Source organism: Strongylocentrotus purpuratus, unplaced genomic scaffold (genome assembly GCF_000002235.5).
Source record: "Strongylocentrotus purpuratus isolate Spur 01 unplaced genomic scaffold, Spur_5.0 spur5_scaffold_4, whole genome shotgun sequence".
Lineage (NCBI taxonomy): Eukaryota > Metazoa > Echinodermata > Echinoidea > Camarodonta > Strongylocentrotidae > Strongylocentrotus > Strongylocentrotus purpuratus.
The window spans coordinates 32,442,253-32,459,636 of NW_022145610.1; the positions used below are offsets into that span (position 1 = coordinate 32,442,253).

General features: G+C 38.3%; 1 protein-coding gene across 1 annotated transcript in view; it reads left to right on the plus strand.

The window, feature by feature from the left end:
- The first annotated feature begins 1,993 nt into the window (after positions 1-1,993).
- Positions 1,994-17,384, plus strand: part of LOC591493 — a 56,641-nt gene continuing 41,250 nt past the window's right edge. Inside the window, exons 1-12 of the mRNA XM_030997083.1 lie at positions 1,994-2,280; positions 3,108-3,322; positions 5,447-5,623; positions 6,988-7,161; positions 9,423-9,641; positions 10,320-10,557; positions 11,259-11,414; positions 12,314-12,430; positions 13,695-13,900; positions 14,497-14,587; positions 15,268-15,471; positions 16,051-16,164. Coding sequence (XP_030852943.1) covers positions 2,274-2,280; positions 3,108-3,322; positions 5,447-5,623; positions 6,988-7,161; positions 9,423-9,641; positions 10,320-10,557; positions 11,259-11,414; positions 12,314-12,430; positions 13,695-13,900; positions 14,497-14,587; positions 15,268-15,471; positions 16,051-16,164 — 1,918 coding nt within the window. The 5' untranslated portion in view covers positions 1,994-2,273. The remainder of the gene's footprint in view (positions 2,281-3,107; positions 3,323-5,446; positions 5,624-6,987; positions 7,162-9,422; positions 9,642-10,319; positions 10,558-11,258; positions 11,415-12,313; positions 12,431-13,694; positions 13,901-14,496; positions 14,588-15,267; positions 15,472-16,050; positions 16,165-17,384) is intronic.

A 17,384-nucleotide genomic window follows, 5' to 3' on the forward strand; every position in this document is an offset into this window, starting at 1 on the left:
CCACGAGTGAGCCTACTGCAACCACAAATGAGCCTACCGCAACCACGAGTGAGCCTACCGCAACCACGAGTGAGCCTACTGCAACCATGAGTGAGTCTACTGCAACCACGAGTGAGTCTTCTGCAACCACGAGTGAGCCTACTGCAACCACGAGTGAGCCTACAGCAACCACGACTGGGCCTACTGCAACCACGAGTGAGCCTACTGCAACCACGAGTGAGCCTACTGCAACCACGAGTGAGCCTACTGCAACCACGAGTGAGCCTACTGCAACCACGAATGAGCCTACTGCAACCACGAGTGAGCCTACTGCAACCACGAATGAGCCTACTGCAACCACGAGTGAGCCTACCGCAACCACGAGTGAGCCTACTGCAACCACGAGTGAGTCTACTGCAACCACGAGTGAGCCTACTGCAACCACGAGTGAGCCTACTGCAACCACGAGTGAGCCTACAGCAACCACGACTGGGCCTACTGCAACCACGAGTGAGCCTACTGCAACCACGAGTGAGCCTACTGCTACCACGAGTGAGCCTACTGCAACCACGAGTGAGCCTACTGCAACCACGAGTGAGTCCACTGCAACCACGACTGGGCCTACTGCAACCACGACTGGGCCTACTGAAACCACGAGTGAGCCCACTGCAACCATGAGTGAGCCCACTGCAACCACGAGTGAGCCTACTGCAACCACGACTGGGCCTACTGCAACCACGAGTGAGCCTACTGCAACCACGAGTGAGCCTACTGCAACCACGAGTGAGCCTACTGCAACCAAGACTGGGCCTACTGCAACCACGAGTGAGCCTACTGCTATCACGAGTGAGCCTACTGCAACCACAAGTGAGCCTACTGCAACCACGAGTGAGCCTACTGCAACCACGACTGGGCCTACTGCAACCACCAGTGAGCCTACTACAACCACGAGTGAGCCTACTGCAACCACGAGTGAACCTACTACAACCACGAGTGAGTCTACTGCAACCACGAGTGAGCCTACTGCTATCACGAGTGAGCCTACTGCAACCACGAGTGAGCCCACTGCAACCATGAGTGAGCCCACTGCAACCACAAGTGAGCCTACTGCAACCACGAGTGAGCCTACTGCAACCACGACTGGGTCTACTGCAACCACGAGTGAGCCTACTGCAACCACGAGTGAGCCTACTGCAACCACGAGTGAGCCTACTGCAACCACGAGTGAGCCTACTGCAACCACGAATGAGCCTACCGCAACCACGAGTGAGCCTACTGCAACCACGACTGGGTCTACTGCAACCACGAGTGAGCCTACTGCAACCACGAGTGAGCCTACTGCAACCACGAGTGAGCCTACTGCAACCACGAATGAGCCTACCGCAACCACGAGTGAGCCTACCGCAACCACGACTGGGTCTACTGCAACCACGAGTGAGCCTACTGCAACCACGAGTGAGTCTACTGCAACCACGAGTGAGCCTACTGCAACCACGAGTGAGCCTACTGCAACCACAAATGAGCCTACCGCAACCACGAGTGAGCCTACCGCAACCACGAGTGAGCCTACTGCAACCATGAGTGAGTCTACTGCAACCACGAGTGAGTCTTCTGCAACCACGAGTGAGCCTACTGCAACCACGAGTGAGCCTACAGCAACCACGACTGGGCCTACTGCAACCACGAGTGAGCCTACTGCAACCACGAGTGAGCCTACTGCAACCACGAGTGAGCCTACTGCAACCACGAATGAGCCTACTGCAACCACGAGTGAGCCTACCGCAACCACGAGTGAGCCTACTGCAACCATGAGTGAGTCTACTGCAACCACGAGTGAGCCTACTGCAACCACGAATGAGCCTACTGCAACCACGAGTGAGCCTACCGCAACCAAGAGTGAGCCTACTGCAACCATGAGTGAGTCTACTGCAACCACGAGTGAGCCTACTGCAACCACGAGTGAGCCTACTGCAACCACGACTGGGCCTACTGCAACCACGAGTGAGCCTACTGCAACCACGAGTGAGCCTACTGCTACCACGAGTGAGCCTACTGCAACCACGAGTGAGCCTACTGCAACCACGAGTGAGTCCACTGCAACCACGACTAGGCTTACTGCAACCACGACTGGGCCTACTGAAACCACGAGTGAGCCTACTGCAACCACGAGTGTGCCTACCGCAACCACGAGTGAGCCTACTGCAACCACGAGTGAGCCTACTGTAACTACGACTGGGCCTACTGCAACTACGAGTGAGCCTACTGCAACCACGAGTGAGCCTACTGCAACCCCAATGCCAGGTAATTTAGAATGATAAACAGGCCAATCCTAAAAAGTGACAAAACAAGTGTTTCTGTGTTCAAAAGTTCATTTGAATTGTATTTAGGATGGTTTGGGAGGGAATCGATTTAGATAAATCTTTGATTAATCAAAAACTGAAATATAAAAGGGGAATGCAATGTCAGTCCTTTAAAAAAATTATCATGTACATACAGAATAGAGTAAAGCACACACTTCAAATATATTGTGTTGGAACGCTTGATTTGTCACAAAAATACTTTAGTTTTTTAATTTCTAGGATAATTGTCAGGAATAAGTTTTTACAGTCGCTGTAACCATTCAAATCTTAAACCAGATTCCTTCTTCATTGCAAGATAAAGGTTTAATTGGAAATCTTCAGAGGAGATCACTCAATCTATTAATAGTCTGTCCATCTAGACAAATAATTCGGACAGAAGTTTCTAGTATGAATATTCTTTCAAATTCATGTAACATTTAACCACATTGACAGGCAAAGTAGTCATATTTCAAACATAGTTCAAAATAATCTATTAGTTTGTTTACTACAATCGGTTGTGTAGTTACTTTGCCTTCATCTAAGTTCAAGGAACTTTTTTCTCAACGTTTTACCTCTTTTACCTCTTTTAGCTTTTAAGAAAGGTGCTCAAGGTCGCCAAGCTGGTAAGCAAGCTGAATGTCATGTGGCCAGTGCCTCTGTAAGAAGTTTGAAAATTTATCATTTCCAATGCCAAACAGCAACTGATATTCAAGTAAACTAAGCGCAGAAATCTTGAATATAGGTGTAATGTTCTTTAGTAATGAATATAAAATTTATTTTTTTCCAAAGGAACAACACCTGGAACAACACCTGTGACAACGCCAGCTACAACACCATCTACAACATTGGGAACCACACCAACCACTCCTCCACCAGAACTCTATTTTCCATATAGAGATTCTATCCAGGAAACATCTTTTCAGGCAGCTCCACTCGATTTCATGACTGTGGAAATAGAAACTGGAATACCTATAGGCGAGAATTCATTGTACTCCTTCCTGACAGTAAGCTCAACTTCTCATTCCTCTTTTATCAAGCCGCGTCCAAATATGAAGCGGTTGTGATGACGCATGTAAATTGTAATCCGCGCTTTAAAGGTAAAGACCAGTAATGGTCATGCGATTGCATTGTGAAAGAAACGTTGTGGAATCGATCAGAAAAGGTCGATCATCTAGCATCTAGCATCTGCAAGGTTCTGGAATCATCAAAATGATAAGAAATTTGGCTCATTCTTCGTAAAGTTACAAGCACTATACACAGAAAGATGTATATGGGACTACCCTATCTCTCTCACCAGACCATGAGAGAAATAAATTTACCAAATATATGAATTAGTAGGCGGTTTCCCGGCAAATTTTTTATCATCATGTATTAGTCAAAACATATTCTTTCACATGATTGGTAATGAGAGCTTCCATTTCATTTTTTGAAATTGGGGCGTTGCCAATACTGGTCTTTACCTTTAAACAACTGTATGCTTTGACACAGGGCTAAGTTAATTCCTGTATGACCATTATTGTCGTTCAATAACTTGTTTTAAAAAAACATGCGGCAGTCAATTTTGAGTGGGTTTACCCCACCGTATCTTAACGAGCCTAATTTACTTTGTAATGTAAATACGTTATGTTGATCGCTGTGTTTGTATATTTTACAGGGTTCAAAAAAGAAATCTTTAAACAAAGTTATGTGAGCGAACTGGAAATGTCATGAAAATATTGCTGATTTTAATCATGAATCCCAAGGTTTCATCTTGTCTATCAAAAATAAGATGGAGTATTTAAGGCATTTGTGCATGCGCTCTTATTGTATAGACAAATAAAAGGTAATTTTGTGGTCATTGGTGATGATCAGAATGAACTAACTTTATCGTGAATAAAATAATATTAATCGTCATATTCCACATACTAAGAATCTTGCTCTACGATTGGTCAAAAGTAAATCATGTGATGAAAGACTGTTCGCCCATATCATTGATGGGAGAAGAAAAGTTTGTTACACTTTAATTGTATACGCTGCGTATTGCTCTGCTCTTTAAGCGCTTTCAGCGTTAGTATGCGGACTTTGCTCACGCAGGAACTATGGTCACACGTCACAATACTGCATGCACTACGTATCGTACACCGTTTCCTAGCTGTTTTTGATGACTTGTTGCTCTAAAATGACGGAAGAAGTGAAATGTTTCCAATGTGGAATATAAAGCAATAATCACCTTTTTGTTTCAGGCGATGGCAAACTATCACTTCCTCGGCGATCTGAATGTATACGCTACATCGTGATCGCCTTGGAAGTGATAGTTTGTCCCATCACCTTCACCAACGGTAATTATTTGCTTACTATTGGGTATTGAACACGTATGATTTCCTATCCTTAAACTGGGAGCTTATACTTGTCATGAAACAGATTCTTTTTTTGAATAATACCTCCATGCTTTGTCATTCTTTTTCTTCTTGTATTCGCTGGTTGTTTTCAAATTTATTGTATAACTCAGAATCAACACTGAACTGGGCTGATTATTAAGGGTATAAACCAGCTCGGAGATAGTTCATGTTTAAAACATATTACTAAAATATCCACAGATCTTTTAAAATTGAGAAGTCAAACTTTGTGTAATTTAGAATAATCAAAGTTGCTTGATGAAGTACCTCAATAATAATAATAAAAAAATGGTGCTTATAAAGCGCTTACCATGGAAGTCTCTAAGCACAATAACAAACAAAATACAATATGATAAACAATAGCATATTAAATAAAACAAAACAGTGCAAATAAACCTACAAATTACAATACGAAATATATATGAGTGTGAACATGCAGAGTAATTTTTTCATCAAAAGCAGTTTTGAATAAATGTGTCTTAAACAAGTTTTCAATTGGTTAACAATCTGACAGTTTTTGACATTTAAAGGAACATGTAGTTTGTTTTCAATGTATAGATGAAACCCAAAATATTGGGTTTTATTTCTTTAATTATTGTCTGATTTCTGTCTTCTGTCCATCCTTGAGTTTTAGTCAGATGAGTGGAAGACCTGAAGCTTCAGTATATACTGTATTTGCTGCTATATTCTTCAATTTTGTAGTATAGACCATCTCTTTCATTTTCTAATTCTTTTTTATTTTGACAATTTTAGGCCACAACAACAGGAATTATCCATTTTTCCAAGCAACGTCCTACAAGAATGATGCTGACTCAATTTACAAATCCTTCCAGATTCGAGTTAAGAGATCTATACGTATCAGATCCTGCTATTGCCGTGTTTGGGGCACCTGTCGACGCTTATATTGGCAGCCCAAGTTTATATCATGAGGTATGAATGCAGCCAGAGTATTTATCATGAGGTATGTATGTATGCAGCACGAGTATATTTTATCAGGTATGCAGCTCAAGTATATATTATCAGGTATGTATGCAGCACGAGTATATATTATCAGGTATGTATGCAGCTCAAGTATATATTATCAGGTATGTACGCAGCACGAGTATATATTATCAGGTATGTATGCAGCACGAGTATATATTATCAGGTATGTACGCAGCACGAGTATATATTATCAGGTATGTATGCAGCTCAAGTATATATTATCAGGTATGTACGCAGCACGAGTATATATTATCAGGTATGTATGCAGCACGAGTATATATTATCAGGTATGTATGCAGCTCAAGTATATATTATCAGGTATGTATGCAGCACGAGTATATTTTATCAGGTACGTATGCAGCTCAAGTATATATTATCAGGTATGTATGCAGCACGAGTATATATTATCAGGTATGTATGCAGCTCGAGTATATATTATCAGGTATGTATGCAGCCCGAGTATATATTATCAGGTATGTATGCGGCACGAGTATATATCATGAGGTATGTATGCGGCACGAGTATATATCATGAGGTATGTATGCGGCACGAGTATATATCATGAGGTATGTATGCAGCCCAAGTATTTATCATGAAGTATGTATGCAGCCCGAGTACATATTATCAGGTATATTATCAGGTAATTCTTTGTTCCACACATATAAGCTCCCTTCAACACAGATATCATGAGACAGTCATACCAAAAGGCTTGTAGATTTTTTAACTGTCATTATGGAATTGCAAAGCCATTATGTTGCAAAAGGCAATCCTTCTCTCAATTTTGTTCGGAATAGCACATGTGTCAAACCAGCAACTGTGTATATGAGGCATAGAAAGCACACTATGCGACCCCATTTTTAACACTTTATGTGCCAAGTGGTTTTTTCTCATTTCGAAATTTTACCAAAACATGAACAATGCTTATTCTCAAACAGCTGCATGTTATCACTTATTATCACCAAATGTGAGTAAAAAAAGGTGTAGGTAATTTATCACCATTGCTAATGATATCTACAATGCCAAATTTTATGTATGAAATTATTTAAAAAAAAATTGAAATGGTTGAGTTTCCATTTTTTCTTCACGTTTCAGTTCCTAATTTTATTTGTTACCATAAAGTAAATTGGAGATCCTGTACAAAATCTTCAAATTACTGAGGTAGCATTTATAGTGTTATATATTTATAAAGCATGTTTATAAACATTAATTGGCATAAATTAAACCTATTTCTACTGTGATCGAAAATACCTAGTCTGTTTGTCATGAGTCGTATATCTAAAATGTTAACATTAATTTTCATGTTTTTCAAGGTGTTCGAAAGCAGGACCCATGCAGGATTTTTTTCAGCCCTGAGGAACAGACTAAGAACATTAGAGGCAAGCCCATGGGGCGCGGATAACAATGACGTCATTGATACGCTTAGCACTGCTGTGATGTTTACCTGGAAGGACTTTCAACCTCCCGGTTCAATTCCTGGGGAAGAGGTGAGATGATTCAATCATAAAATAATAATAATAATAACTAGAAATTTAATTCGTCATGGGGACGAATTAGGTGGTCTGTGTTCAATACCCAATAGATATTCAATCAATTTGAATATTTATTATATAGAGAAAGGGAGAAGTTATATAGACATGTAAACAATGATCATGATGATGAACATGATGATCATGATAGTAATGGTGATCATGATCATCATCAGACAATGATGATCACGATGATATTGATGATCATGATCATGATCGTGAGCATGATCCTGACATCTGATTGAAAAAATGAGGGGACATTTAGATAACATATAGTCTCAGCTAAAACATACTCAAAAATCAACAAAAACCAAGCAGAAATAATGACGATATTGCTCGCAACAGACAAGAATATAGAATCCAGATTTAAGAAAAAGTCATCTCCCATAAGGATTACACGCAAAAAGTAATGGATCAAGTGATAATAGGGTAATAATAAATTAAATATAGTTGTCTATTACATTATTTGCGATTCTATGTGTTTTAATTTTCAAATGAGATGGTACAGTGAAAGGTCAAAAAGAAAAAAAAGTGAAGAAAAAAAATTGTTGGAGACGCCCGGACTCGAACCAGGGACCTCGAGGTCGGAAGTCAAGTGCGTTACCGATATACCAAAACATTTCCCATAGAGACTACACGTAAACGGAAAATGGAATTCTCAAATTCCACCTTGCAAGTGAAATATGAGCATGATCCCGGCATCTGATCAAAAAATAGAGGGCCTATTTGTGATAGCTTATTGTCTCAGCTACAACATACTCAAAACTCAGCGTAAACAAAGATAAAACGACGGAGATATTGCTCGCGAAAGACGGGAATGTAGAATCCAGTTTTTGGAAAAAGTCATGTCCCATAGAGAATACACGCAAAATGTGAAAAAATGACATGCCTCCTTTGATTGCAAAAATACGCCATGATACCTTTGTCAAAATGAAACAAACGTCAATCTTTATTTATAGAGAATTGTCTCAGCTAGAACATATCAAAATTTGGAAGAAAATCGATCAATATTTACAGAGATACAATCAATTTTCCAAAAATATTCTGACGTCATATTATGCAAATTGAATATTTGAGTTCGGAGGCCATTATGATGACGTCATGAGTTAATTGAGGGTCAAATGAGACATGAAATCATATCTCCAATTCATACTCTATCAAAATATGGAGAAAAAATTAGGTTCACCTTCCATCCTAAAGCGCTACAATGGATTTTGTATAGGTATGTTTTTGCCCATTTATGCTATGTATTACAAGGGCTCGCACGCACAGAAATTATCTTAAACGGACCCTCATTCCGTTATTAATTGGCAGAAAAAGATGAACAAGGTATCAAAATGCCTGGAAAAATGTGCCAAATATGATGACAGAGAAAATTTGGCGATTTTATGTTGGAAAACACCAGTACGCGCGAAAACGCATGCGCGTGTGCGCGTTTTTTTGCAAAATGCTTAAAAGGGCCTAGAACATATGCAAAATGAATTTGAGACGATTTGGAGCATTTTTATTTTTTGCGCGCCCGCTGACGTATGCGCGCGCGTTTTTTGACCTGAAATTGAACTGACGGATATTGACCTTAATCATGATAAATATGAATAAGAAATGCCTTTCCGTTATGAAGATATGATCATGAGTTGAAAGTACCAAAAAAAAACACAGAATGGCGCCTAGATGACGTCATGAAGACTTGATCACCTTGAAAATGTTCCTGTCACGTTTCATGACAATGACCCATGACTGTGCCAAAATTGAACGAAATTGACCAAACTGATCTTGAGTTATCCTCTACACAAAAAAGTGCGGAGAAATAAAAATAAATAATAATAATAATAATAATAATAATAAGAAAGAAAATTCTGACGAAAACAATAGGTGATCTGTCGAAAACGACAGACCACCTAATAACAACATTTATAATGCGCACATATCCACCCCAAGAGATGCTCAAGGCGCCTTACAAGGTAAGTTCATTAAACTAAAATGTTACAAATTCCATGCAAAGTCCATACGTTATCAAAAGTTGATACAAGTTTATCTTTCTTTTCTGAAACAACTTTTTGTCTTAGACATATCACATCTATGTCATTGCGTCAAATACGTTTACCCGTAAATAGAATGTAGGTGACATTGAGAAAAATCGATTTTATATTTATTGACCCAATGACCTATTTTTCTCTCTCTATTCTGGCTACCTCCTTCCAATTCACTCGGCATTGCAGATGGCGACGTACCAGGCAATAGTATTTACTAACGGAGCAAGAACAGGCGTACTGATGTTCTATGAGCAAGGTAGTTTCAGCTGGAATCCCCAATCCAAGGCGGTTCCAGTTAGGATTGGTTACAATTCTAAGTATACATGGGTGAACCGGTTACTAGAATCCGATCTTATTTCAAGCTACAAACCAGACCAGTCTATTGGATCACAGTCGGGGACTCAGGTATGTGCAGTAATGAAATGATATTGAATGGCCTTTAATAGGTCCAGGGTAAAGCTCACAAAAGAGGGTTATTCAATATTATTATTATCATTGTATGGAATCTAATTTCTCAATTTTGCCCATCACATTCCTCTGTTTTTGTATTGACTTAGACATTAACACCAGAGAGCAAAACATATTTTGTCCTAGCTTATATAGCCGAGCATTTTGCAAGGTTTTGTGCACATGCATCTATTTGATTTGATATCTATTTACTCATTATACATGAACATACTTACAGTTACAATCTTAGGATTTTAGATGTATGATAATGACATTGTATATACAGAAAATGGTTTGCCATAAACATAAGTTTAAAGTGACCCTTGATTTGGTTTGAATTGAACACAGTAGAATTACACACGACAGGCCTATGGCTATGCTTCATATTTCTGTATATCATAGCCCACAGCAAAGTTAGTATGCATAGGACCTTATGTAACACGCAGTTGCCTTTTCACATTTTATACCTTCCCCCTTAAAAAACAATACAAATATTGTGGCTGTTTTTTGTTTTATTGGTTTGGGGGATGGGGTTGTTTAATTTATTTTTGTCTCTTTTTGTTGGTGCTGATTAGAATCGTAATATCTGAATGAGCCTGTTTACATATCCAATTTCTTTCGCCTTTGTAATTGCAGGGAATATTGATTTACAGACTCGACAACAACCCAAGCACGTTCGTTAACTCAGGTCTGTTCTGCTCTAACTGGTACACGGAAGACCAAGCCACCCTGTGGCCATCGTTGTGGATACGACTTTTATTTACACCTCCATGTCCGTGTACTGTTTGGCAGGCCGTATCTGATCGAAGATATAGTTTCTGCAATTACCTGTTCGACCAATCAGAGTTGTCTGTGTGGAATAGTATTTTGTTTGGTAAGTTTGGACAAGTCCTCTACTGTCCATTTGCTATCAGAGGTGCAATTTTTTTCACGTCGCTCGCAAACAACACTTTGAAACCGGCGTATTCAAGCTCTTTCAAACTTCACCGATACATCGATAACAAATACAAGATTTTCAATTAAAATTTTAACTGAAATACCCATTCATGTAAGCCTCGTTTAGGCTTGGCCAACGTTTTTCAACTAGGTACCGAGCATCATTATTGTTATTATAGTTATTGTTATTAGGACCTACTATTATTGTACATTGTCTTTATTGTCACAATTGTTATTCATGAATGATATTGTGCAGTTGTGAGTCAGTCAAAGGAGGTGCACACCGTCTTATTTCTTGTTTGTTCGATCTTAGGTTTGATCATATGTTTGACCTCACTCTTATTTCTATTATTATATATACATGATTTATTGAATAAAGAACAGATGTATAAGTTGTGTGTTTTTTATAAGTTTTGGTAAATAATTTTTTAGTCAGACAATGGTGCGCTTAGAGACACCAGTATTAAGCGCCTAATAAATATTGTGTATTATTATTGTCATTATCAGTGTTATTATTATTATTGTTATTATCAGTATTTATATCATTGATATTGATACTACTACTACTGAAACTATTGTCATTATAACTATTATTATCATTTTTATGCATGATCGGAACTACACTTTATCTTCATCAAGGTCGCTTGTTCCCATACTGCCAACAAAGCCGATGGCTGCCTTTCGGGGGTAGCTACCGATGTACGTACTTTTTTGGGCTTCTACCTGGCTACATAATCGACTTATGGTGGAGTTCTCATTATGAGGCGTATACCTACGATTATCAACGGTGGCTTGGTAAGGACGAATCACACAGTTGTATTTTATATGATTTCAAAAGAAAATCACCTTTAAGCCTCGTCCAGATATGAGGCGGTATTAATTAAGTAAGCGTAAATAAGCTTTGCATTTTGTAGCTCAGTGGACATGCATACCGTAGTTGTAGATTAATATTTCCAGGTTGTAAAAATTACAAATAAAAAAGAAAAATGAATAAATTTGAAATAATACATCAAAAAAACCTGGGTTACCTCTGGACTATTTGTGCTCATGCTATGTTAGTGATGATAATAGTAGTAATGGAATTAGACGAATACTATATTACTACTGCTACTACTAATTCCTAATACTACTACTACTGCAATTACTACTGCTACACTCGTACTACTGCTACGACCGTCTACTACTACTTCTACTACTACCATACTCCTACTACTATTCCCACTTCCAATACTATACTCTACTACTACTACTACTACTACTAATACTACTACTACTAATACTAATACTACTACTTATACTACAATTACTACTCCTACGACTAAATTCTGCTACTACTACGTACTACTTGGTTTGGCTTCATAACTTCAGAGCCCTTAAAGTTTATACCAGGGGCATGGGTAGAAAAGGGCAACATTTCTGGACATACTGCATCAATTTTGTTGCATGACCATATTTTGTTGATGCAGGGAATTTTCAAAAGGAAAACTGTCCTTAACTCTCAAATTAGTGACGCATTGATAGCTGCTTGGGTTCAAGAATGAGACAACAATTTTACCCATGTATATTGTTTTCAGAGACATTATATTTGACAAGAACAATGTAGCAACACAACGAAACACAACGATGTGATGAATAATATATGTTGAAATGAATAAGCAGTTCTGATCAAGATTTATCTTATTTTGTTCATACAGCAAATGATGTGCTCCCAAGGTATCACTGCTGCCAGGTAGCTGGTGGAGATTTCTGTGATTTGTACGAGGAAAGACGCCCTCCTTCGACATGCTCACGATATAGACCTCCGCGATCTGGTAAGTTTTTTTTATTTTTATTTTATATGTCTTATGTTGAAAATCATAATTAGTAAGTATTAAAGCTTCATGGTAAACAAAGTTTCTAAAGTGCATAAAAATAGGAGTTTTGTTGTCGTTCCATATATGCATTTATATGTGTAATAAATAAGAAATGCACAAAAGTCACCAATTCAAGCTGCTACAAAACAGCTATAAATAGATATTTCACCAAAATAAACAGCGAGTCTAAATCATGGATTGCCAAAAATAGTCATAAATGGCAAGAAAATAGCTAGAAAACGGCTAGAAAGCAAGGACAAAATACTGAGTGGCAAGAACAACTGATTTTAGCTTACTTTTTTTGTCATTTACATATCTGAAAACCTGATCAGGTATTAAAGTCTCGGCAATATAACATTGTAATTGTAAATGTTGAGGTGTTGCTATCTGGATGATGATTCAATGGTTCAATAATTCAATAAGGAATTTGGAGCTTCGTTGTAAAGTAAATGATGAATGTTTTTATTTGTTCATTAAAGGATCTAGTCGCTCTTGTTAAGGCTGTATGCACCTTTCGTCTAAAGTAGCCATTCCTCAACTTGAGTGTGGATATATAGTATATAATGACAATTGCATGCATCATTTGTATACTATCAGCTATATTATTTTGCACAAGATGTCGTTTGCCTGATGTAGGATCACTGTAGCAATTGCCACGGTTGTTTACGCGGCATGACCATAATGAGATATCGGAACGTAAAATGAATAGTGCAGTCGCTAATGACTGTGAGTTGATTAGATGAAAGGGAGTCACTCGTCAGTTTCCATGTGCAGATCGAAGGCCATAATTTGCTGACATCAGATTTGGTGGATAAAAATCATTAACGTGTGTACAGGTATTAGGTCTGCACACAGCGAACCCGTAGGCCAATCAAGAAATATACCCCCTCGTCTCAGAGATCTCTGGGTGTGGAAAAGTGATATAATGACTTTACCATGTGGGGGAATAGGTGGAAAACGCAGTACGCTACATAAGGCCTGCTGGTCATAAAACTGAAGGCTAATTCTGGTGACTGACAGCACCTCTTATTGGGTAACACCCGAACAGTGTTGAGTTTCCCATGAGAGCTATAACTACTGAGTGTCTTTAACATGCATGATATTAACCAGGTCAAAAAGAAACGTCAGGTGTTATGGGCATTAATAATAATTATAGTGATGATGATGATGATGATTGTCAAGAATTACTGCAAGATTGCTTCTATCCTTGTCATATGAACAGCATGGTTCTGGGGCGACCCCCACATCAACACATTGGATGGAAGAATGTATTCTTTCAATGGTCTTGGGGAGTACACTATGTTGGAGTACAACAATAACGATACATTCGTTCTGCAGGCCAGGACTGGCAAAGCCTTCAACAATAGCGAGCCTGTCGAAACAGGAACTGTTTTTACCGGTTTCGCTGCTACACAGGGCATCACAGTGGTAAATCTCGGTTAACACTTGTTCATAGATGCAGCAGTAAACTGCATCGTTTGACCAGATTAAATAAAACAATGGAAGGCCATTCTCGTAACTTAAGAATATGCGTACCCTACCAAATTGATCCAAGGAACCCTAACTATATTGTAGTCCCGTCTGTTAGTATTTTAGACAAGTTTTTGCACTTGCCAATTTCACTTTATTCATGTTTCCAACAAAACATTACAAATCAATTATAATTAAGCATTCAAAACAAATGTAAGAAATACATGTTGGAAACAGAGGGGTCCACTAAAAAGCAATGCTTGTACATGTGTGAACACAACCAATAAATTTGATGTTGTTATTTCTATGCTTCTACTTGCTCTTGCCCATCAAACTTTCAGAATATCTTTTTGTTAGTATGTAAAACAATACTTTTATACTTTTTTGGTAATGATCGATTCTTAAAATCCCTTGAAAATTGTGATAAATAATTCTTATTACTGTTGAAAAATAAAGTACACACTTCATTTTATATCTTTTCTTATTTATTCTTTTTTTGGGTGATATGTGTGTGCATGCTGAATGTGTTCTCCTCTTTATGCTTTAATAAACAGGTGGAGTTTTCCCTAAATGACAACAGAACTGACATGAGGATTTTCGTTAACAGAACCGACGAGATAACTGACTTGACTGAGTTAGAAGGAGGTATACACTGACATTTTTTTTTTAACCCATAAAGAGTGTTCAGGGAAGAGAAGTGCACAATCCAATTTACTTTTGTATACGTGTCTCCGTACAAACAAAGATTGTGGTAGTGCACACTTGTGAAACAAAGGAATATTGGGTGTCACGTGATATCTTCTCAGCTAATAGGATCGTCCCTAACAAACTCCAGAATAATTGATGGGTGGTACCCTCAACCATTCCAAAGGCAGGGGGGGGGGTCATAAATATTATCAGTGTTGTTATTTTGGCAAGTCTTTTATCTTGTTTGTCTTGAGGTCTTGTCTTGAGGTCTTTTAGGCACCCCTACTATCTAAAAACAGTCCTCCCTTGTCTAGGAAAAGCACAAACAAAGGGATTCATTATTGCAGTTGCATAAGTATAAATATTATTATCACTATTCTTATAGATAGTAGTAGTAGAAGTAGTAGAAGTAGCAACAGCAGTAGCAGCAGTAGAAGTAGTAGTAGTACTGTTACTTATATTAGTATTACTTTTATTTTTTCATTATTATTATTATTATTAGTAGTAGTAGTAACATATAGTTATTTTGTGTTCATTAAAACTAATAAAAACTAATATTTTGGGCTTAAATAGCTTTTAATATATAAAAAATGGTGCTTTACTTATATATTATTATTATTCTCTCCGTCGTGACTAAGACGGCTATGCCTCTGCAGATTCTTCATTTTCATTAACGCGTGAGAATGGAACCACTGCGGACGAAATCAAGGTCAATGCTTACTTTCAAGTTGGTGACACGCCCGCTACGTCTTTCACCGTGACCTTTTCTAACGGGATTCTGCTCGTGACCATCGAAGCACCGCCGGAATACGTTGAAGATGGACCTGGCAGAGGTCTTCTAGGTAAGTAGTCAGTTTTTACACTCTAAAAACTAGAGCGTTTACACAGAGCTGTCGCCAAACCATTTTAAATCGGGTGTAGCGGGAGGGGAACAATTTGTAGACATGCATAACAAGTCGACTGAAATTCTAGAATTCTAGACAGTTTTTGGATGGCCAACAGCCTCTACAATTTTTGAATTTTCGTAGAGAGAAATATTCTATTATGGCCAGGTGAATAAGTGCCTGGTCATGTGATAAATGAAGGAACTGTTCGCATATTTCAATGAACAGGTGATGGGGATGCACCTGGCTATTGAAGTTGCCTCAGGTGTTTTGCAATCATGTTTATCTAACTTTATCTAATGCTGGATCTCAAACCAATGTTGCGCAAAGCATATTAAAGTTAAGAACGAGGTCACTCCTAATGTCCAAGGTCTTTTGGGCACATGTAAAATGTTATCATCACACGGGCGATACATTCCAGTAACAGGTGAGTGAAATAATTATAAAAAGAGGCAAAAGACAAAGACGAAAGCATTCAATTTTTTATTAAATATTAAGAAAATTGTCAATTTCATTTATTTCATTTCATTTCTCCAGGCAATATGAATGGCGATAGTTCAGATGATTTCTTGCTCCGAGATGGCACCACTCTTGAGGATTCGCTAGCCACAAACCTCACGGACAAGGAGATATTTGACTTCGGACAGTCATGTAAGTTGATCTTTACTGCGTTACGATTGAAAATTCTCAGACTTAACCCTATTTTGACTGGGCTATTTCAGACCAGGTTTTTACTGGGGGGGGGGGGTCAATTTGACCCCTCCCCAAAGATCTCAGCCGTTTCACAGCCGATCGCCGCAAAAAATGTGCATGCATGTCAAGTGAAGTGTATAGAATACTATGGGAATTTCAAGCTTTTGAAACATTCACTCATTTGCTAATATATGGTATTTTATGCAAATACGGTCATACATTTTTCCCCATGAATCATATATTTTTCATATTTTAGCATTCTTCTTCACTACACATATTTGTTAGACCATTTGGAATAATAATACAACAATTTTTTTTTGAAGAGCCAGGTAATTCTCCATGTTATCTGTTGTTATGATAATTTCTTATGTATTTCACTGTTTTGTAATCTATGTATTTTATTGTTTTTGTTGTTTTTATTTCATTTCTTACTACAATTCAACTATTTTGACCCCAAAACCAACACCTAATCTTTAAACAAGACCAAATAACCAATGTTTTATCTCTTTTTAGGAAAAATGATACTTCCATATGTTTTGTACACAAATCACAAAAATCAGCGATTTTGAGGCTGACATGCAAAGACAAAAGGTCACGTGACTTTGTTACTATTCAAAAAAATTGTTTGAAAAGATGCGTAAGACTCGAAAGGAAAACTTTATATCTGCCGTGGTTCCGGAGTAGTCGCTAAATTACTACAGGAGGGTCAAATTGAGCCCCCCCCCCCACGAGTTAACATAGGGTTAAGCCTCGTGCAGATATGTAGCGGTTAACCGCAGGAATTTTGTTAAAGATAAAGACCAGTTATGGTCATGCGATTGCATTGTGAAAGAAACGTTAGGGAATCGATCAGAAAAAGTTGATAATCTAGCATAGATGTACTGCAAGGTTCTGGATTCATCAAAATGACAAGAAATTTGGCCCAGTCTTCATAAAGTTACAAGCACTGTACACAGAAAGATGTATATGGGACTACGCCCACATGCACGACACGTGCGTTTTTCTCTCTCACATGATGATAGATAAACTACTTTACCAAGTATATCAATTATTAGGCGGTTTCCCGGGAATTTTTTTATCATCATGTATTATTCAAAACATATTCTTTCACAGGCATGATTGGCAATAAGAGCTTCCATTTCATTTTTTGAAATTTGGGCGTTTCCAATACTGGTCTT